Source organism: Leptidea sinapis, chromosome 41 (assembly GCF_905404315.1).
Source record: "Leptidea sinapis chromosome 41, ilLepSina1.1, whole genome shotgun sequence".
NCBI lineage: Eukaryota > Metazoa > Arthropoda > Insecta > Lepidoptera > Pieridae > Leptidea > Leptidea sinapis.
Window position 1 is genome coordinate 7,358,732 of NC_066305.1, and position 24,696 is coordinate 7,383,427.

Sequence of the window (24,696 nt, forward strand, 5' to 3'; positions counted from 1 at the left end):
TAATTCAAGACCAAAATAAGCCAAATCGGTCCTGCCGTTCTCGAGTTTTAGCGAGACTAACGAACAGCAATTCATTTTATATATATAGACTTTACATTACTATTAATATTTTTGTAGTTTTTAAATCCTATATTTTTTTCCTACTCTTCTGTGCGTATTTCTAACTGGTTTAAATTTAAGTTGTATGTATATTCATATATTGTATATTAATATACTTCCTCGTGCTATTTAAGGTTTGTAGGAGGAACAGTATTGTAATAAAGATCTAATTAAATACGACAAAAGAAAATATTTGTTATACCACACAATTTATTTAATTTTACAATTTAAACATATTGAAATTTATTTAATTATCGTCCATTGGTTCAGTAGATACGACCAAAAATGGTGATGAGTTACATACAGGCTTATAGTAGCTGAAAAACGATACAAATTGGATAAGGGTTCACTCTGATAATGTTTCCCTAACGCTCGAAATGAAGTATAATTTCTATTTAAAAAAAATTCATAATTCACCTAAATAAATAAATTTTCCATAATATTATTTTTAGAAACAGTTGAGGAATAGCCTGTAAGTAATCTAGTAGCCGCGCGCTAGCGTAGGCAATGACACTTTAAATGTTATATATAATTTGTTTGAAAATTTGATAATTTCAATTGCTTACTTCAATTTGTATATTATTTTTTTTATGATGACGATTAGTAAGTTTGGATTTGCTGTTATTTGGACAGTTTTTCACTGAACACTTTCTCATTGCGTGGCGTCGTATTCAAAGCGCGGTCAAAACACAACTGAACGAAAACTAGGTTTTTTTTTTCAGACAATTTTTGAGCGTCATTGTGAGTCTAGTTGTTTATTGTACATCATTGCATTTAAATAAAGGTTCACAAAAGCACCACAACAAAATCTTCAGTATTCATTATGGCAAAGTAGTTGTTCATTTAGCCTCCTCTTCCATAAAAAAAAAGCCTATTCATACCGTTATATAATCACTATTTCTATTATGTATCAGTATTTGTTAAGTACGGAACCATTTCAAATATAAGAGAAGGACAAACGAGTTACCCACATTCTTTCGCAACACCAGAGGAATCACAGGAGCGTTGCCGGCCCTTTTGAAAGGTTTGCTAGTCAGACTTGCACTTGACAAAATACTTTACATATATCTACTGTGGTTAGATATAACGTTAAATATAAAGTGACATGAAACTTCATGAGGAATGTCAGAAGGACTTCAAAGAGGACACAAGAGGGAAAAAGACCTCGTCTGTACTTCGTATGCATAGTAAGTAAGGAAGCAGGAAGACAACCGATAATGGCACGGCGTATCAATAAGAACGTTTTGTGTGAGCAGTTTGTAGGTGCTTGACGATAAGAAGTAAGGTTCTAGATGATTCGTCGCGTGCCCTTTTAAAACGGAATCGCAACGCTTTGAAATTACCTCATTTATATTTAAATTGTAAAACAATGCCATTACTTATTGTGGTGATGTGTTGAATTGTTAATAAGTATTTATATCTTCATATTTGTTTATTGATTCTGTAGTGTTAATGGCTTTGTATTTATTTTATTTTGTCTTTACTTGTTTTGCAATAGAATGAGGCGATGATCATATTACTTGCAAGCTTGTATATGATTCTGTTGTACTCATCCTGTTTAGTTGTTAATCCCTAGTAATATTTTAAATTTGAATGTTACTTTGTTTGTTACGCTATTATGACAAAGCTACTGAGTTTGGGAACGGGCATAGGCTACATTTGGCCGGAAAAATCCGGTCCAACCAAAAATAACTATACTAAGTTGGTTAAGTTTGCCATAGCAATCTACCCCGAAATAAGATTCATATAATATGCTGAGAACTGGAGCGAAAACGGGAACCGGAAGTAGAATAGGGCACGAGATAATCTTCAATTCCAAACTTACTTATAATTTTTAAAAACCCTTTATCTACGCGGATGAAGTCGCGGGCGTCAGCTAGTAAAATATATTTTGTAGACAATGACGTTCTATGCACATACAAGGACATATAATTCGCAGTCTGGTAGCGGAATGGCAAAAGTGTGCTTAAAGATAATGTAAGCACGCTTAGTCGTGTGTCAACTATCAATGACCGAATCACGTTCAAAATTCAACATACGTCATCTGAACTGAATAAACGTGCTACATTGCTGCTCATTAACCAAGAATACTTAAAAAAACTGGAGTAAATGCGGCAATGCATAGATACAGCAGTCGAAGCTTATAATGGGTGTAATTTGTGGCATTTTCGTATTTCGGCGTTGTTGAACGCTATTGTTTGTCAATTTTAATTTGAAGTCTCCACTTTGACAATTTGGTGTTTAAGACACAATTAGTTTACCTACTTTGATGGATGAATACCACTCCTACTGATGTATTTAAGTTATGCATGGCACATTCAATGTGGCATGTCAAATAGATGGTCATAAATGTGGTAGAAGACGTATTCGCAGATATAGTAGCGCTACTCTAGCTATAAGTCAGCGTGAAATAAAGTCTCCCACTGTGACGTTAACTTTCCTTTGACTTACAGATTTCGAGATCAAATAATAATACTTGGTGAGGCCCTGAGTGAAGTATTGTCGTAGAGAGGAGACAAATTGAGTTTTCTTAGTGAATCGCAAATAGTCTTCATGTAGTAAAACTGGATAAGAATAATTTACTCAAGAAGAACTTGCAAAAAGAGCTCAAGTGATTTACTGAAAGAGCCCTAAATAACGGAGGTATCTTCAAAATCCAAAACCCAAAAAGAATAATGTAGCAGAAAAGACGCTGGTCTTCGTTCAGTGTCGTAAATGATCCAAACAATCTTCGATTATTAGCCATGTCCTGTGAGGAAGCTTGTGATCCCGGAAAATACAAAAAAAAAAACTTTGAGAGATGTGAATTGGGCTATATTTGAACAGGACCTTCATATATTCAGACTACCTATAAAACTTTCTGTCTTACTTTCGATGGCTGCTCAGTATCGATTTGTAATTACCAGAAGTTCACCACAATACAGTAATAGAACATTACTTTAACTTCATACTAGACCATCCGAATCGCGGCACGCACACATACACACGATTTACACGGCCGCTAAGCAATCTTGGGAAGACAAAACTATTGAATGCCACGCCGTACGCCGCCGAGGCTTGTCACTGTCCGATTTAAATTAGCTACGCCGCGTTGTCCGCATCGTCAATTTTTTTGTATGTTGGTACATATGTATGACATAGGTATAAATTACAAGGAGACCGCTGTGTTACGCTACTGCTTTATTATTTTTATTGTGTCGCCAGATAGTTGACCATGGTTAAGCGAAGCCAACCATACTTACATACATAGGTCTAGCTTCTATTTATATATATATAGAAGAAGAGAATTTATATAATAATATTGACACACTGACACATTATCTTGCCCTTAACTATAAACTGCTCTAAGAAAATAATTTTGTTACAGATTATTTAAAATAAATAGCTTATTCCAAATGGAAAGTGAGATACAACATTAATGAAAGGCAATCCTCTTTTTTCCGAATGGAAAAGTTTGCGAAGTAACACAATCATAATAAGTAATGGACAAATATTCGAAGTTATGACCCAATCTAGTTGGGGAATAGGGGAGTGGTAACTTAGGCAACGATAATACGTAGTATTAGGTACTTGTAGCCACCGCATAACATTTAATAATGAATTATTACTAATGCCATGCTAATTTTTTGAATATAATTTTTAACTCTTTTGTTGCCGAAAAAATTATCATAAAAACAAGTCAGTTTTAAACCCCAGAAATGGAATTCAGTTAAAACTTAATAATGTAAATTATACATAATTTATTTTACAATGGTGTAAAGTAAACAGTACTTATTTATTTTACATCATTCAATACAAGCGTTTACAGAAATCTGAATGTCTCCAAACTATGGACAATACTTATATTTTTCAGACGTAAAAACTAGATGTTACAATAATATGCCAATTAATCAGTTTATTTTTCATGAATGTTGATCACTGACCTGTATAAATACCACTGGAAAGGCTGTTCCATATGTTTGACAGCAAATTTTTTGTGCCTATTTGAAGCGCCACTCGCGAGTGTCCAGAGAACTAATTTTGACGTATAATACACTACGTATTATGACGTATAAGTACAGAAGGAACGTACAATACTCTGAAGTATTTTTACATTTTGAATTAATTTCGTTCGTTTTCCATGTTATTTATTCTTCCAGAATCAACTTAATAAAGTACACAATTTTTAAAAATAGTTACGCACCATCTATGTTGTCCACTAGGTTGTCATCACTAGTTTTAGTACCGCGGACTCTCGCTACATGGCTAACAGCGCCAAAATAGCGAATATCAAACAGGCACAAAAGCACTTTGACAGCTGCCAGTCCAATAGTTTAAAGTAGAGGTCAGTGATGTTGATAGAAAAGAAGTATATAGCGATATACTTAAAATTTGTATTAACTCATTGGAATAAAAATATTTGAATTTGAATACCCAGATAGATAGACTTCAGAAGAAATCAACGAAATAATGAAAGGAAAAATATATATATCCTATACGCAAAATGATAACAAAGGCTTACTGATTATTTCAACTTTCACAGGATCCTTAACGTGAAACTGATGAGTTCATTGCTATTTACACACGATTCAAGTTCATAATGGAAAACTATATATATTATGCATATGAATGGACATTAATCTAGTTTATGATGTTAATGATATTATGATGGACTGGTGAAGTCGATCATTTATGTAAAAAGGTAAGCAAGCGATTGGACTTTTTGGAGTCGTTAGTCACTAACGATAATGTTAACTTTGCAATCATTATAAACCTATTAAATAGGTAAATATATATTATACGTCTAGATAAATTATGACAGTTGTGAAAAAGTAGGAAAAAATTGTGGTTGACCTCTATTTTGAGCACTGCACAAGTTACACCACTTTTTTGTGGTGTTGAAATCCCAAGGAAATAGCCCACCTATACTTAAATTATTCAAAAATGTTTGTGGTTTATATTGCAACCTATTAACTAAAAGTGTTACCTATATAATTTTTGGAAAATTCACTAGTTAAAGTCACGGACTAGTAAAAAAAGAAGGACTCCGCGCCGTGATATTAGCAAGTGAAGCACCGTTATGCTAGTGTGGGTGCGGTTACGGGGGATACTAGTTTCACAATTTTTTCTCCCTTAAATAATCATATATGGCCACAAATACTTAAAAAGTATCGTTTTTACACTTTTTCACAACGCACGACGGCATTTTTAAAATATTTAATTGAGACGCAAACTGATCTATCACAGACGATGACAATTCTCGTAATGGCCGCCTATCGGCCTGTAGTAGTGTAAGTGTGTGCGTGGGGCTATGTATTTACACGTTAATCGGCTTGTTTTGGTGCTACACTGTTATGTAAGGTGACACGGAGTCCTTATTTTTTTACTAGTCCGTGGTTAAAGTGTTAGTTTTAAATTCTAAATAAAGTAAAGTAAAGTATTCATTTATTCATGACAACACAAAACATTATATACATAGTAAAATTAACAAATTTAAAAATACGGCGTCATGAAAAGGACACCCACTCAGTATTTTTTGGAATTGAAATAGGGATCACCCCAATTCCAGCACTGATTTTCAGTAGGTACCTAGCAAGTCGACCTGTTGACAGCAGCTGTAGACAACACGGTTCCTTTATTTATAGGTCTTAAAAGTGACCGTCTACAAATATTACAAAAAGAGAAGAAACTAAACTAAGCTAGATTGAATTTAATGGGAATTTTAAAAGATTTTTTTTTATCAAAATAAATAGGGTATATTTTTTTTATTATTATTATTGAAGGTGTTTATTTTATGATTATTATTATTTTTGTGCCTCTAAACACTTTTGTTTCTCTAATAGAAAAGATTTAAGTTTGTTTTTAAAAGAGAACAAACTTTTTTGATCTTTAATAGGTGGCGGCAAATCATTCCAGCATTTGGAGGCGCTGTATTTAAAGCTACCCCTAAATGCTGCTGTACCGTGTAGAGGCACTTCGAGGAGAATCTTACCGTGACGCGACTTGTGACTTCTATTAATATTTGTTATTGTAATACTGTTTGTTTATGCTACATATATAAATAACTTTCAAAATACATAAAAGCTTTCACAAACCCAGCTCTATGGATAAACTAATTTAATTGAACCCGAGCTTTTGCCCGTGAAATCGTTAGCGTGCATTTTTCCTTTCCGGGATAACAAGATAAAAATAAATAGTGTTAAAAGCAGTACGAAGTAACAATATTTCATGGAACAATATTGAAGGTTGATTTACTACTGCGAAAGGGGATAACTCAGTTTATAACTATATATTTATTTTTAACTATGTATAGAAGGGAAATCAAGCTATTGTCACAATTTATTTGGAACCTTAACTCAATAGTAATAAAGCTGTATATACGTAATATACTTAGCATTAATTATTTCGCTTGTAAATTAATTTAATTTGTTATTAATAATTGAAATTGTGAATTAATAATTAATAAATTACATCACTTCTCCTTAGTCTTTACATGGTATAAAATGAAGTCGCTTCCGCTGTTTGTTCGATTAGATCTTTTAAACTATTCAACGGATTTTAATGCCGTTTTCAGCAACAGATAGTGATTTATTAATAATAAGTAGTGTAGTTCTGTCGTGGTGGACGTCGAGACTGTAACTGTAAATACCCATGATAATGAGCAATTGAAAGAGCTTTGGAAGATTCGTTTCTCGAGTTCAGACAAATACCAGCTTCTGGGAAACCGCGACTTCCCCGTTTTCTCACGCATAACCGTAACATATCGTTAGTTGTGGCTCTGGATCGTATTCTTGAGACTTATTTACAATCTAGTCAAGACCTTGCTGATACACATTCGATCCTTTACTGTGCAGCCATTGCAGAATGCCGGGTTGCTCATGTCAGGTTTCCGTATTCTGATAGGGGGACACGGGTCGCTGGTAAAACACCTCATTGGCAAAAAAGGATCGAACAACGTATTTATGCTGCTAGAACCAAGATAGGCAAACTGTTTTGGATCGGGTAATACCCGCCCAAGAGTCATGCGTTTTGTGACACAGGCCTTTGCTGGAACAAATATAAAACCTAAAGATTATAGTACCTGTCTCACGGAACGAATTGACTATCTAAAGCAGAAGGTTGGTGGTGCCTATCACCCACACTGACGATGAAAAGCGCTCGTGTGAACAGTTGCAACCTATGGCGCCTGTTTTTATTAGCCCTCTTGATCTCACAAACGCAATTAGTTTATCCCACAACTGGAAAAGCCCAGGGACAGATGGATTACAAAATTTTTGGTTGGAAATGGTTGCGGTCTTCACACGGGTGCTTAGCTAAACAATATCAGGAAGCCATTAAATCGGATTCCCTCCCTTCTTTTATGACTACAGGTATCACCTTTCTGCTCCATTAATCGGGTAGTACCATGGAACCTAGAAACTTTCGACCAATAACATGCTTACCCACAATCTATAAGCTTCTTACATCCATATTGACATCAAAATTTAATAAACATTTTTGTGAAAATAAAATTTTAGACCCTGCTCAAAATGGATGTAAGGTTCACAGAAAGACGACAGTGTTCAGGTACAAAGAAGCTCCTCTTCATTGACATGGCTGTTAACCAACAGGTTCGTCGAAATAAGAAGAACCTCTTTGCCGCTTGGATTGATTATAAGAAGGCCTATGATTCGGTGCCTCATACGTGGTTGAGACGAGTACTGGAACTGTATAAAGCTGATGATGTTCTATGTGCCTTTCATGGCTCATGTATGAGGCAGTGTACCACAGCTCTATGTCTCCATGATGCGGCGGGGAATCATTTCGGAACCTATAAAGATTGAGCGGGGTATCTATCAGGGTGATAGTCTAAGTCCTTTGTGGTTTTGCCTAGCTCTGAATCCCTAGGTGTTCTACTGAGTAATACTAGGTTAGGGTTTCAGTTTCGTAAGCGAGGAGAAACAATTTCTCACCTCTTATATATGGATGATCTAAAGTTAATATGCACGGAAAAACAGGACTTGATATCGTTATTAAATGTCACGCAAACATTTAGTCAATTAGAAATCGGAATGGAATTCGGTGTGGATAAATGTGCGACCATACATGTACTCAGAGGCAGGGTTGTAAATAGCGAACATATCCAAATCTCAGAGTCATTATTTCTCAAATAACTTAGTGCGACTGAAACCTACAAATACCTTGGTATATCAGAATGTCTCGGATTTTTGATAGGCACATTAAACAGCTGGTGACGATACGTGTCTTTAACCGACTAACTAAAGTTTTAAAGAGCCTCCTATCTGGTGGAAACAAGGTACGTGCTTTGAACAGCTGGGTAATGCCCCTATTAATATACACTTTCGGCATACTAAAGTGGACCGAGCTTGACGCCCTAGATAAAATGGTCCGTAAACTACTGACGACATACCGGATGCACCATCCATGATGTAGACACGATTTTGTCTGTGACCTGGCTACGATTTGGTGACCTCTTTGGGGAAACTGAAGGATTTGCCTGTGCAATTGCTGATGAAGTTATCAAGACAAATAACTACCGGAAATACATCATGAAGGATGGCACAGTAGACATATGTCGGGCGTGCCATCATCCTGGTGTGTCTATCAGACATATTTTTATTTTCGGTTGTTCTCGTCTTGCCAATGGAGAGTATTTGCACAGACACAACCAAGTAGCCAGGATTATCCATCAGCAACTTGCTCTTTGATACAATCTTGTGCATTTTGAAGTCCCGTATTATAAGTATACTCCGGAGCCAGTTCTGGAAAACAGCCGTGCCAAGCTCTACTGGGACCGATCTATCATCACGGACAGAACTATCATTGCTAATAAGCCTGATATTGTGTTGGTAGATCTGTTAGAGCGTCGGGCATTTATTGTTGATATCACCATTCCGTGTAATGATAACCTTGTGAAAGCTGAAATAGACAAATTGACAAAGTATCTAGACCTAGCACACGAGTTTGACATGTGGGATGTTGATTCAACAATAATTGTCCCAATAGTCGTTTCCGTAAACGGTCTTATAGCAAAGAGCCTCGACCATCATCTCAAGAGGCTCTTGCTTAATAACTGGATAAAGGGTCAGTTACAGAAAGCAGCTGTTTTGGGAACGGCCCGCATCGTACGGAAGTTCCTCAGTCTGTCGCCCTAACCACCGGTGGAATTGTCGTGAAGCATCGCCGGCGGGACTCTATTTTTTATTTTGATATTTGCAATATTGTTTTTTATAAATATATTATATATATAAATGTAGAAAATAAGATGAAATTATAATAGACAGAATAATAATAATTTTGACAAAATTTTACACAAATTATCTTTCCCCAAACAAGGCATACCTAGCCTGTACTATGGGTACAAGATAACGATATATTTAATAAAAAATACTAATTGCACCATTCATTTTTTTAAAAATAAAGGTTTATATGTGTAATACATACATACTATGCGTGCAAAGCCGCGGTGGATCTCTAGTTTAAAAATAAAATGTAGAGCCTCATTTAAATTATAAATTATTTAACTCTTAACAATTTGTTATTTTTATTAAAGTGAGAAACTTCACTTCTGGGAATAATTCCACATATTAAATTTATAAACCAAATTTATGAAAGATGCAGTACTCGAACGCGAGAGGCGTTTCATGCGTGCGCTCTTCCACTGAGCCAACCGTTCGTGTGATGTAACCTTCATAAATCATGTCTTGTTCAACTCGCGGTTTCGAGTTCCACATCTTTCATAAATTTAATTTGTGTATTTAATTCTTACTAAATGAATGAAAATAGAAAACTAGGATTTCAGTGGTTGACAACCAAAATAGATTTTAGATTTCAGGGATGATAGATAGGACATGGGTCGTTAAAGGCCGGCAACGCTCCTGTAATTCCTCTGGTGTTGCAAGAGAATGTGGGCGTCGGTGATCACTTAACACCAGATCACCCGTACGCTCGTTTTTCCCCCTTTTTCCATAAAAAAAAGAAAAGATTTAAGTAACTCAAATCATTCTCAAATTAACGACGTCATTTTGTTTCAGTATTCTGTTCGCTGACATAGTGGGGTTCACGGTGCTGGCATCACAGTGCAGCGCCCAGGAGTTGGTGCGGCTCCTCAACGAGCTGTTCGGCAGATTTGATCAACTCGCCAACGTATGTACCTATCTTAGATATCTTATTCTGTTCGCTGACATAGTGGGGTTCACGGTGCTGGCATTTAAAAAATGGCAAGTCATTTAAAAAATCCTATTTAAAAAAAAAACTTATGAATTTAATGATATTTGTGATTAGGACAACCACTGCCTTCGCATCAAGATCCTGGGCGACTGTTACTACTGCGTGTCGGGTTTGCCCGAAGCTCGCTCCGACCACGCTCGCTGCACCGTCGAGATGGGCCTTGATATGATCGATGCCATCGCGTGAGTATTACATACACTGTAAGATATAGGGTATTCACTCTCTATTCTCTGCAACTCGACGTCTACTGTGCGCCTAATTTGCGTGGTAGGGTTTATTTATTTAAGATTACCTACAGAAACTACAACATAAATTCCACTATAACTGCAACATACTATAAAAATAGTTGCGGTTCTACAGGCAATCAGATATGCATGAAAATTAATTTTATGGCGTTGTTTGTCGGCTATAAAGTAATAATGAATTATATAAATCTAAAACATATTTTACATTTACTTCTACACAAATAAGAAGAAAAATATATAAGAACAAAATTAAATTTAATTAGTGCCTAATTAAAAAAAATAATTAGGGTTTTGGTTGCTAATCTTGCCATCCCAACTCCTCAAAATAGTTACTCAAACCTCTGATGTCATCCATAACCTCGGGGAGAGTCGGTGGTGACCCCAGGTGTTTGGCCCGGTATGTAGTCACACTTCGGCACTCCAGGTTGATGTGTGTGGCCGTCTCTTCTGTCTCCATGCAAGCTCTGCACAGGGGATTGTTGGTGACACCAAGATGTTGTAGTTTCTGTAGGTAAGCATTGTATGATGGTATTAATTATAGTTCAACTTCAACGGAAAGCACCCTATAAATTTTGATTTCCTTGAGAGTGTTAAAATATAAGTTAATTAAGGCATCTTTTTTCTTACTTAACTTAGAAGTTTAACAGTTTTTTTATGAAAATAAGGAACGTGGTGTGCCGATCTTGAAGCTGTAAAAGTTTTACCAGTGGGAGGCTCCTTTGCACAGGATCCCGGCTAAAATAGGGGTACCACAACGATGCCCTTTTCTGCTGTGAAGCAGTAATGTGTAAGCATTATTGTGTTTCGGTTAGAAGGGCGCAGTAGCTAGTGAAATTACTGGGCAAATGAGAGTTTACACCTTATGTCTCAAGGTGACGAGCGCAATTGTATATAATATTTGGATTTTTCAAGAATCAATTACCATCAGCTGAACGTCCTACTCGTCTCGTCCCTTATTGTCATAAAAAATGTATTTGTAATAAAATACGTTGAATCTTGTACCGAGTACCCACTCTCGTGAAACCCGTTAAAGAAACATTATAAGAGGCATTTGTATAAACGTTAATAAACGTTTTCTCCTAATATTATTGTAACAAAATTAAAACAAAATGTTTGAACATAATTTACTCTTAATAATAAACCGTACAGCGCTTGTCAAAGCCTCAAAAATAAACATTCATTTGACAGTTAATCATTAAACTCCGTTACACAAACAAAACATTGGATGTTTTCCGAATATATGGCCCTTTCGCGTGTTCAGTCGATTTTACAACTGAATTTCCATCAGAAGGTTATCATGTCGCTGTGGTAATATCGATGTGTCGAAATTATTTTTATTTGCATGTTAATTTATTTCTTTTATATGTTGAATTCATTATTAGATCATTGTGTATAAGTTTATATTTACTCACTTAAGGCAATATACAATTATGGTTGAGTAATTTATCTCTTTTCAGATGAGTTTGAGACTTGAAATTTGAAATTGTAGCTCAAGACTATTAACACAAATTAAATTTGAAAATAAATTTTATGTACGATTTGAATCTCGAACCCGCGACCTCTCGTGTTCCGTGCGAGCGGTCTTCCACTGAGCCAACCGCTCGAGTGACGTAAAGTTCATAAATCTTTATATGTCTTTGTTCAACTCTCCGGTTGTGGCTTCACTGTAAAACACTTTTTAAAGGATTAAAACGCGTGTAATTCAATGTGTAACACTCGAGCTAATCGAAGAATATGCAATTATATTTGTACTCGGGAATAATGTAGTCTAATGCCGTTTCTGAATGTTTTTATTATATATATATATAGTAATTTAAAACTGCATCGTTGAGTATTAATATCGTATTAGTGTAAACAACATTTACATCACCGCTTTATTATTGCCTATTTATTATAGTATCAAAAAGGAATAAAGTATGTTATCCTTAAGATCTCTTTTTCTATCTAGACACATGCCACATGCGGACTTTTCTGTAGATCGATATCTAATCTAATCTAATCTATATAAGTTACACAATTCCAAAATACATTATTTTGTTATACCTCAAAGAGTTTAGACAACGTTTTAGTTAAAAGCTGCCAGACGGCTTATTTTTTCCGACACCCACAACAAATAGTCCGTAGCTGAATGAACACTATAGATATAAAAATAAAAGTATTTTGTTCACGATGCAGACAGGTCTTGTACCTGTATACAAACACTTATCAATCAATCAAAATCCATTAAGGTCAAGTAAGTGACACTTATGAATGTCATAAGTTAAACATTTTAAAACAAATAGAGAGATGTTAAGCACACACGCATCTTATAGTTGCCGTAATAAAAAGCTATTGTACTCAGGTAGTGTGGTATCTAGTTTCTAAGATTTTACCATCTAACACCACTTTGAAAAAGGTTGAATTCCAATTAGAAGACCTCTTTGCCACTCTTGTGATTCAACATTCGCAGCTTCATCGTTATTCAAATTATTTTAATGTAAAAAAGTGATGCAACAATTATACTCATAAAAATATGCAAGAGTTATTGAGTTGGTACAGTATATGCATCATTCCACACACATTAATTAAATAAAGGTATTAAGCGAGCACTATATAAGCAATATTACAATATCATCCCGACCATCTGTATGCGTAGCGTTCCTCCACAATGCGGTTTTTAAGAAACTTTCTTCCACGTACAACCAGGCTGTGGAATGAGCTTCCTTGTGCGGTGTTTCCGGGACAATACCACATGGGTACCTGCAAGAAAACCGAGTACACCATCAAGGCCGACACAACTCCTGTGATTCCTCTATTGTTGCAAAACAAAGTTGGCGGCGGTGATCACATATCATCAGGTGACCCGTACGCTCAATAGTCACAATTCCTAGAGAGACAGAATTCCTGATGACAGGATCATCCAGCCACTACATATAACGCCCGTCCACATGCCGCATGGACAAAGGAACGACCCGCCCCATGACATCGCCACAATCAATGACTATCAAGAACCAAATGACAAGAAATAATATATGTATCTTATGTTATGTCCTGGAATACGGGGTTTGACAATTTCTACTTCCAATAAATTATGTATCAAGTTATCTTCATATTCTATGCATTCCCTTGACTAGGGCTGCTAACTTTTTTTTTACCTAATATGGTATTTTTGATTCAGTTTCCAAAAAATGTATAGTGTAAATTATAAATATAGAAGACAGGAAATTAATTAATAAATATATATTTTATAATCATTTCTATAAATTTTTTACTGCTTTAAGCTTTTATTGATAGATTTTTATTTTAAGGTGCCCTTCGTAACTATCATTGCTATCTAATTTTAAGATAGAAAATACCATTTACTTTGCTTTTATCAGACCAATACTGGTTCTGTAGCGCTCATCTTTAAAAATATGCTGTCTGTATGCTGATAAAATATAAAAGCTTCGTACACACCTTAAATAATTCCTATATACTTATATTATACAGGGTGGTTTTTTGAGAAGGGCAGTGATGGCCAAGTTGGAAGCTACCAGTATTAGAGAAAAGTCGTGAACGGAGTCATACCCTCGATTTATAAGAAACCAATAACTGCGTATTTAGATTTTTAAAATTTCTTGGAACTTTTGACGGAAATCGATACGAAAATTTTTCAAAAAAAAATTACATACTGTATTATTGAACCAAATGGACTCTATTGCTGATAAGGATCAAAATTTGAAAAGATTATGTATTCCTAAAAATAAAAGGAAATAGAAAAATTTTACAAATTGCTTTTCATATCTCACTTTTACCTAATTTAAATTGCTCCAAATGGTTTCCGTTGACTCCAATACATAAGTTTATACGTCTCTCTAATGACCTTACTGCATTTGATACCATGACAGGATTTATCCTCGATAGAATATCAACAAAAAAAGTAAGATTTCTAAGAAAAACTTTGAATAAGAGGTCAGTTTTCTTCCGTGTAGAAAAAAAAACAAAAAATTTGGTATTTCGTTTCATTTTTAGTAATACATTTCTTTACAAAGATTGATCCTTATCAGCAACAAAGGCCATTGGTCCAATAATACAGCATGTAATTTTTTTTGAAAAACATTCGGGTCGATTTCTGTCAAAAGTTCAAGAAATTAAAAAAAAATAGATATGCTTTTATTCTTTTCTTATAAATCGAGGGTATGACTTTTCTCTAATACTCGTAGTTTCCGACTTGGCCATCACCGCCCTTCTCAAAAAACCACCCTGTATACTAGGGTTGGCAACTGTGTACCCTTGACCCAAAATATCATTTGTGAATAGACCCCATACAGTAGAGCGCTAGATTGACGTTACGTTTCATGTCTATTAAATGTTTCATCATTATTTTCATTTATGAAGCAGGTATAAATGTTAAGTGATCTATGAACGAATAACTCGCTTATTTGCCCTTTAGTAATTCTATAAATATTATCAAGGGTTCAGGTTTATAGGTCAGTTGTACGGTGAAGCGTCCGATATTATACAGCGTTGATGTTACATGTTCCTATAAGAAAAATAGTTGATATTTAATAAAATAATAATATTAAGCCGTTTAACATATATTTTATGCTGTAGAAATTAGTAGGATCTTTTATTCTTATTGTCGTAACTATTAGTGTGGTTAATATTTAAATTTTCGGCATGATCCCTCCTTGTTGTTCACCCTATGAGGCCTCCCCCATATCCTTCCATGTTTCCTATCTTTTCTCGAGCGTAGCCTATCGCTATGCGTGAGCGTAGCCTATAGCCCGCGAAAGGGCCTCAACTATTTAGCCAAAGTCAGGTTGAGATATGTGATCTAGTGTTTGTGCGTTGATGATAAATTTTCTTGTTTTAACAGTAACACGAAGTGTTTATACACTACATATAGTTATTTAATTTAACTTCTTAAGCTAATCCACATGCTGTTGGTAACACTAGAAAATGACACAAAGAAAACGTAACATATATACTTAAATTAATGTTTAAAGTGTAACTTATAGTTTTATCTTAGTTTTATTCATATATTTATATAAAATATTTACAAATGGAATACAAATCAGGAGCAGATCGGAAAACAGAAAACGGTTAAGCCGTCTGATAAGATGAAACTTTCGCCATATTTGATAACGTACACTGATGGATATTTTTATAATTTAATAAAACATTCTTCGTTGCTTCAGCCTACTTCAAAGCATAATAGGTATTTAGGAAGTATATTTCCCAATAACATACATTTTTTTAAAATATATTATAGGGACAACAATTATCTACAAGCTTGAGATTTTGATTTCAGGTAAAAGCGTACATAATTAATGAATACAACTAAATTCATTGACTGGATAAGTGTTTCTTAATTCTACTATCATACGATACAAACATGACACAACACTGAGTAAGATAAATCCTATCTCCAAACCACAGAGCACTTCTCTTCTAAAGCTTCTAACTAATATTTTTTTTATGTCAGTAAGGGATGAGACGAGCAGGAAGTTCAGGTGATGGTAGTTGATACGGCCTGCCCAAAAATTCTGAGCTGCAATACAATTGTGCTCGTCACCTTGAGACATAAGATGTTAAGTACCATTTGCCCAGTAATTACACTAGCTACGGCGCCCTTCAGACCGAAACACAGTAAAACATTTCTGCTTTACGGTGAAAATAGGTGCCATTGTGGTACCCTTAATCAAGTTTCCTGTACAAAGGATCCCACTGGTGGAAATGGTGGAATAATAAATATGTAATAAAATAAAATGCTCAAATTAACGCGCTTATCAAATTCAAACGAATGAAATTGGAACTTGTAACAGGTTTCAAAAACAAAGAATAATAAAACAAATTTTCTTGCCCTATTATGTTTTCGTTCACCTTGCGTTGGAAAATGCTAGAAAGAATATAAGTACCTGAAGCTTCAATATGGTTACGTAAACATGAAAAGCAATTTTGAATGTAGGCAGCGTATCGTCTATACTAGAATAAATTTTACTGAAGATTTATTGCTTCTAGAATCCTGCTAGTGTTATACCGCGGATGCATTGCCGATGTCCATTAATACTTCGTTTTTTGTACAACTTTTGTTATTAGTCTCAGAAAAATATGAATTAGGTGCCATTCGATTCGGAATTAAATGTAGAAGGTTCTTGGAAAAAAAGATTGGATATTTTCTCAAAGATTTGTCTGTCATAACAGGATTACAATTATAGTTTCCTGTCGTAGGTGTCGTGTGCAATTAGTTGAAGTGGAATAGAATGAAGGTTGTAATCGACAATAAGTGACGAAGTTATATTTGAGTTATTTGATTGGTCGAGGTGTATGGCTCGGTATAATATTATGACTGCATGTAATACGGTCGAAGATATGAAATCTGGCGTCAACACATCCCCGGTCTTGAATTTTTGAGCCAAATTTTAATTTATGTTATTTTTTGTTCTTTTATATTCATTATTAACATTAAATAAATAACATAACAGACGGTGATATCTGATTAGCTCTGCACAGGATTTCGTAGTGATCCATCCAGAGGAATTTAATACATGTATGGTGTATACGCTTTGTATCTGCCTTTGACACTTTGTATTTATATTAGTCATCAAGAACAATGTATGTAATTGTAATTAATAATAAATAAATTGAAATTTATTTTAATATTTTGTTTGCTTATCTTAGCAATTTTAAAGAAAGCATTTTCTTTCAATCTTTTTTAATTTAAAATAATACAGAAGCATAAAATTAAAACAAGAAGGGATTTAAATAAAGCAACAATTTTCACTTGAACCTTCGCGTTACAAGTTGTTATACAAATGAGACAAAGGGCAGAGAACAAAGTGTTCTGCAGGAAATTACTCGGACTACGGCGGGCTGGCGGAGTTATAATAGTACGAGGAAAAATTAAAACTAAATTGGTACTTATATTTAAAAAACGGTTAGTGATTAAGACACACGATTGCAATGAAAACTTCATACTAAAAAGCAACTATGGTCACCGAGTGTGAATATAATATACATATATAGAGCGTGACAGCTGAGCGTGATTATTAATAATAATAATAAAACCTGTCTATTTCCAATCTAGAATTAAATGACAATCTTTTAAGTCAAATACTTAAAAAAAAAAAAACGCGTAACTGTGTTTTACATTAGTTGTAAATCGTAGTCCTCCTGAAATGTTCTCTGAAAAGGTCACGAAACATCGAGTTAAAGACAAATAATAAAAATGTAATTTTTATGAAAATATTAATGTAAAAACACAGTTACAATTACACGAGTTTTAATCCATCAAAAATATTTTTATAAAATGTGTAATACTCGCCTTAATTTAAGAAATTTATATATACACTCTTACAGTTACCATCTACGATTACATCTATTGTAATAAACTTAGATAATTTAAACATCTACAGACTGTAACAGCAGTGAAAACGTGGAAAAAATTGAGATTGACAGTTTATTTTATTTTTTTTTTTATTTATTTATACTTTAATAAACCGGCGTAAGCCAATTACAATATTAAAGTATGAACAGTTAACCTCTATTTTGAGCAAGCAGGCACAATAACACAAGTCTAACAGCAAGAGGCTGTTATGTAGACGTATAAATTATCTTGGATAATAATTTTCCTTATTAATTGCCGCCGATTGTTAATTAACGTTCTAACGTCCCTCGCCAAACTTCTCATTCGATCTGAAGTTGCACCTGTTTGCGCAGAAATATTCAGCATTTGCCGCGACCCTATTTTTTGTTACTGCGCAATTAATTATCACACTGACTTCTTTACGTATTAATTAACATTGACAACATAATTAGCTCTGCAAACAACGTTGACATTAATTTATTGAGTTTTGAATTATATTATAATACAGTTATTTTTATTAAAATTAATTGTAATTTTAATAATTCATCTTGCTTAAAATATATTAATAATGGTAGTAATTATTTATACCTTAATGTTTTAGGATATAAAAGTAATTTTGTTCTTGAAAGTGAATAATTAGTTTTTCTCTAATTAGGACATATGTACATGGTATTAAACCACTTTGAACTACTCAAATAGTCTATGTTTGTATTTCTATAAATTTCGGCGAGCTCCCTCAGGACCTCTTAAAAATTTCATGGATATCAGTTGACTGGTTAAGACTCAAAAGACTAACTAACTAACTCACATTCGCAATTGTTATAAGTTGAGATATTCTCATGCATTGATACAAACTCACATTCGCAATTGTTATAAGTTGGGATATTCTCATGCATTGATACAAACTCACATTCGTAATTATTATAAGTTGGGATATTCTCATGCATTGATACAAACTCACATTCGTAATTATTATAAGTTGGGATATTCTCATGCATTGATACAAACTCACATTCGTAATTATTATAAGTTGGGATATTCTCATGCATTGATACAAACTCACATTCACAATTATTATAAGTTGGGATATTCTCATGCATTGATACAAACTCACTTTCGCAATAATATAAGTTGGGATTTTTTCATGCATTGATACAAACTCACATTCGTAATTTACAATAAGTTGGGATATTCTCATGCATTGATACAAACTCACATTCGTAATTTACAATAAGTTGGGATATTCTCATGCATTGATACAAACTCACAGTCACAATTATTATAAGTTGGGATATTCTCATGCATTGATACAAACTCACATTCACAATTATTATAAGTTGGGATATTCTCATGCATTGATACAAACTCACATTCGCAATAATATAAGTTGGGATTTTTACATGCATTGATACAAACTCACATATTATAAGTTGGGATATTCTCATGTATTAATACAAATGATTTGACACTGCTCAATACCCCTACCCGGACCTTATTGCAGACAAGACGAAGTGTTTTATAAGCTTCATCATTCAATTAGTGTCTGAGTGAGCTGCTTTAGTTGATCCGTTTATCAAGATATTTTGTGTAGGTATACAAATAATCCGTTTTGGCAAAGATCCAAAAAATAATATAAAATAGCTACGTGAAATGCGAATATATATTTCCGTTTCAGTTCATTGACCACTCATTGTTATAGAATTAGTCATGTGTGAAATGGTTTATCGCATATAATAATAATAAAATGCATATATATGTGAGTTCATAGTATTAAATATGAAACATGTCCTAGAATAGAGGTACCTATAGTATATCTATTTTACCTTAACCTGTTAATACCTTTTTAGAGTTTCGGTGCCAAATGGCAAGAAACGGAACCATTATAGATTCGTCATGTCTGTCTGTCTGTCCGTCCGTATGTCACCGCCACTTATTTCCGAAATTGTAAGAACCATACTGTTGAGACTTGCTGAATAGATGTATTCTGTGAACTCAATAAGATTGTCACAAAAAATATTAAAAAAAACAATAAATTATGGGGGTTTCCATACTTAGAACTGAAATTCAATTTTTTTTATCAAACCCATACTTGTAGGGTCTATATCTATATAGTCATATCTATGGATAGGTCTTCAAAAATGATATTGAGGTTTCTAATATCATTTTTCTTCACTGAATAGTTTGCGCGAGAGACACTTCCAAAGTGGTAAAATGTGTGTGTGTAACTTCTAAAATAAGAAAATGATAAAACTAAAAAAATATATGATGTACATTAAATATATGAGGTACCATGCAAACTTCCACCGAAAATTGGTTTGAACAAGATTTAGTTAGTATTTTTTTTTAATACGTCATAAATCGTTACAACGAACAACAAGAACTCTTATATTATGTTACTTGCTGCTACGGAACCCGCTCATGGGCGAGTCCGACTCGCACTTGGCCGCTTTTTTTATATTTTAACTTTAATAAGGCCGTAACAAGTAAATAAATTAAAATTCAATTGTTTTTATAATTTTGATATTCCAATGTAACAAATTTCACCGATCATTAAGTTGAAGCCTTAATCCTTAGCAAACTAACAACATAACCAAAGTGATCACTTACTATGATGTACTCCCTGTACATTAATGACTACCACAACAAAATCATTATACGTACAAATTGAAAGGATTACAGATGTGAAGAGTTCTTCCACGTGGGTAAATTCAAAAGCGAGTACCTACATCCACTTAAAAGGCCGACAGCGCTCATGTGATAATTTATTTATTCATTCTATATATTTCATACGAAACCAACCTCGGCTGAATACTTGTACCAAAATCTTATACAAAGACGCACAAACTGAAAAGTATTTATTTTTATCACCTATTTAGGAAGCTTATCTTGGACACAAAATCCATCAAAAAAACAGTGACGTCTATTGACGGCCGAAAGAAGCGAACCTTTAAAGTATAAAGCTCGATCCACTTGACCGCGTGCAACGCAGAGCAGCTCGAGTTGTCGGGAACCCAGTGCTCTGTGAACGAATGGATCACTTGGCGCTGCGTAGAGACATCGATTCAATGTGTGTCCTCCACCGCATTTATCACGGGGAGTGTTCCGAAGAGCTGTTTCACCTGATTCCTGCCGCCGGATTCCACCCTCGCACACCTTCCACGACACGCCACAAGTTAGGATATCATCCCCATTATCAGGATGTGTGATGGTGCACAGTGCGGTTTTCAAGGAGCTTTCTTCCACGTTCCACAAAGCTGTGGAACGAACTTTCTTGTGTTTCCGCGATGATACGACATGGGTATCTACCTACCTTCAAAAAAAAAACGCGTACACCTTCCTTAAAGGCCGGCATCGCTCCTGTGATTCCTCTGGTGTTGCAAGATAATGTGGGCAGCAGTGATCACTTAACACCAGGTGACTCGTAAGCTCGTTCGTCCTCCTTTTACATAAAAAAATAAAGCGTAGGAACTAGGCGTTGAAAAATAATAGTGTGAGGCACAATTTACACGGTTTATTAATAAAAATCGACAGAAAGGGTAAACGAAACAGCTGACAACCAACTCTTCATATAACTATATTATATATATCGTGTAACGGTCCCAAATCTGACGCCCTCGTGTAACTCTAAAATCTGATACTTAAGGTTGAAAGAAGCCAGCGGCCCGAAAGTGCATATAAAAGCTTCGCTTCAAATACATTTTAAAGGCCAAAGCATCGTATCATGAGGCCACCACACAAGCAATAATTAAGTACAATAAACATTATCAGAGCCTCACGTAAGCTATAACACTTATCGTGCGAGGAAACTCAATAATTTCTTTGTCATGGCCGCTCTGTGTGGCCGTGAAGTATGCGAAGGTTAAGCCCTTACTATCAGCTTAAGTAATTTAACCCGATACAAGTGACGCACCGTTCATCCAATTTGAATTAATTCAAGTATTATGTTAATTCGGGATTAATTTGTTTTGTAAAATCATTGCCTATAATTTGGAAGATGTTTATTTTCCCGTAGCAAACTAGATGTCAGTGGGACGCTATTTGCACAGGATGCCGGCTAGATTATGGGTACCACAACGGCGCCTATTTCTGCTGTGAAGCAGTAATGTGTAATCATTACTGTGTTTCAGTCTGAAGGGCGCCGTACCTGTGAAATTACTGGGCAAATGAGACTTAACATCTTATGTCTCTTAATTTTTGGGTTTTTCAATAATCCTGAGCGGCATTGCATTATAATGGGCAGGGCGTATCAATTACCATTAGCTGAACGTTCTGCACGTCTTGTCCTTTATTTTCTTAAAAAAAATATGTTAGAAATTGGCACAAAAAGGCGTAATGCTCGGTTTGGTTCCGTCCGGCGTAGTTCGGATATGATATAGATGTGCGCAGTTTTTAAACTGTGTGTGTATGTTTAATTTTTCAAACTGATTTATTTTGTTTATTATTACAATATAATTTAACATTATATACTTACATGGAAACAGAGTAACGAACTAGAAGTAGGTTCGAGATAGAATGTTTGGAGTTTTTCCGATACGGGAGTTTTTGTGTGGTTACGTAGTCGCATTATAAGTGGTTATTGGGACGAGCGACGGGTAACAACTTTTTTATGGTACCTGATGTTAGGTGATCACCGCCACTCACATTCTCTTACAACACCAGAGGAATCACAGGACTGTCTAAGATCACCTAGTGTCGTATATCGTATTGTAACTAAAATTATGTTGTGCTAAAAGTTTAATATAAATTGAGTGGTTCGTAGTATAAGATTATAAATTTGTGTTTTTTTATGAAAATAAGGGACAAGACGAGCAGGACGTTCAGCTGATGGTAATTGATACGCCCTGCCCATTACAATGCCTTGCCGCATAATTAGGAATAGTATGTAAAATAGTGGCTTAATTATAATTTAGGTATAGATTTGTATCAATGTATGTGGTAGTTACTGTTTAGCTTAGTTAGCCTAGCTATGGTATGTTTAGCAGGGTAACTGGGATCAAAGGCGAGGGCCCCGACTGCACAAGTTTCTTAATCTTAGCAATAACTATCTGAAGATCAAGGTTTGCTCATTGTCATTTCTCCGATTCTCCCGTGACAAACGATGACGAGACCAGAATCTGTGAGGACATTTCAATTGTTGCTTGATTGCTGCTTTCTTATAAGTTATATTTGTAATCGTTATAATTTAATATAAAAAAAAACTACGCTTAAAAAAACCGACTTCAAAAACTCAAAAGTATAATATTAATATAACTTAATAGATATTTAATTTAATACACCTCTTATGCAAATCTTATACCCTTAAGTTTAATAAAATACTATTATTTGTATGCGTTACCTATTCATAGGGTTTAAGTCGGGTTTTTAGGGTTCATATAAAATCAAACTAAATTAAAACTCATAGAAAACCAGTACACAAACTATAATATCATCCATATAAACAAAAATATTCATAAAATGAAAACTACTGGGCCAAACTATTTCAAATTTTAATGGAACCAAATGGCAAACATTCCGCATCAAAGTAAAGAAGAATCACGAAAATGGGATCATAAATCTCAGCGTAATCGGTGTACATACATAAGAAAATACCAATCGAATTGAGAACATCCTCCTTTTCGATGTCAGTTAAAAACTAAAACGAATTAAGGATTAGGGATTTGAATGGCATTTGCTATATTCACATGTCAAGTATATTATAATGTGGTTGAGAGTGGGGTTACCATCTGCCCGTATTAATGCGGACATGTCCGGACTTCTAGACTAGTCCGGATTTAGTCCAGCTTTATAATTTATCCGGATTTTATTTTCAATAAGATGGAATGAAACTGAAACGAAATCTAAACGAGATCAACTAAAAAGTTCAGACTTTTATCGAAATGTCAGGATTTTTTATTTACTAAATGGTAACCCTAGCTAGCTAAGAGGAAACGCACCAACCGCAATGACCGCGAGCGAGGACATTCTGTGGCCCGGAGGACACCACGACATACACGTACTTGGGATGTTTATATTAATGATCCTTCATTCAATTCAATTACTCACAACAACATGCTTATAGCTAATATATTCTCTATAATCTTCATTAAGATGTGAGCGCCATTTGCATAATAATATGTACAACCAGCGAAATATCTTGTACAAGGATTAATAACCATTATCAGTGATGTTTGGAAAATAATTGATATGATTGTTTATATAGTTTAGGCATAAAAGGCTTATTTTCTCAAAATTGATTCCTTAAGAATTCTTTTTGATAGATTAGATACTACTACCGCTTCAGAAACAAATGGTGCTCTGAGAGAGAAGTAGTGGCGAAGGAATCTCTCCCAGCATTCTTTTTTTGCGCTCATTTCAATAAAAATGTACAATATTCTACAGTCATTTCTATCGCTATAAAATAATCATAATCTAGTCCCAGGCTTTATAATATAGGCTTGTCAACAAGTTCAAACACGTGTTAATTCTTTAGCCATCGCTCGTAATTATTATGTTTTGCCGACCTCAAATTATAAATCTAAGATTAAAAAACGAGGACAATTTAAAAATGGGACGGAACCTTTCTCTATACTATTAAAAAAGCACCCTACGAGCGGGCGAATGAAGTATATACTTCTTTATGAGGTTTGAGTAAGTGGACCTTCTGTAATCTATATATATAAAAATGAATTGCTGTTCGTTAGTCTCGCTTAAACTCGAGAACGGCTGGACCGATTTGGAAAATTTAAGTCTTGAATTATTTGTGGAAGTCCAGAGAAGGTTTAAAAGGTGAATATATCGGTATCGCGATTTTTATATTATTCTGGGTATTCTATCTAC

The 24,696-nt window shown here is 34.6% G+C and overlaps 1 protein-coding gene across 2 annotated transcripts in view; it reads left to right on the forward strand.

The window, feature by feature from the left end:
• The window catches only part of LOC126976461 (Ca(2+)/calmodulin-responsive adenylate cyclase-like), a 177,602-nt gene that overhangs the window by 108,510 nt on the left and 44,396 nt on the right, over positions 1–24,696 (forward strand). Inside the window, exons 6-7 of one of the 2 annotated variants that reach the window (XM_050824781.1) lie at positions 10,113–10,224; positions 10,363–10,490. In XM_050824781.1, coding sequence (XP_050680738.1) covers positions 10,113–10,224; positions 10,363–10,490 — 240 coding nt within the window. Of the gene's footprint in view, positions 1–10,112; positions 10,225–10,362; positions 10,495–24,696 lie in introns of those variants that run through there. The other variant, XM_050824782.1, reaches the window with a different exon arrangement.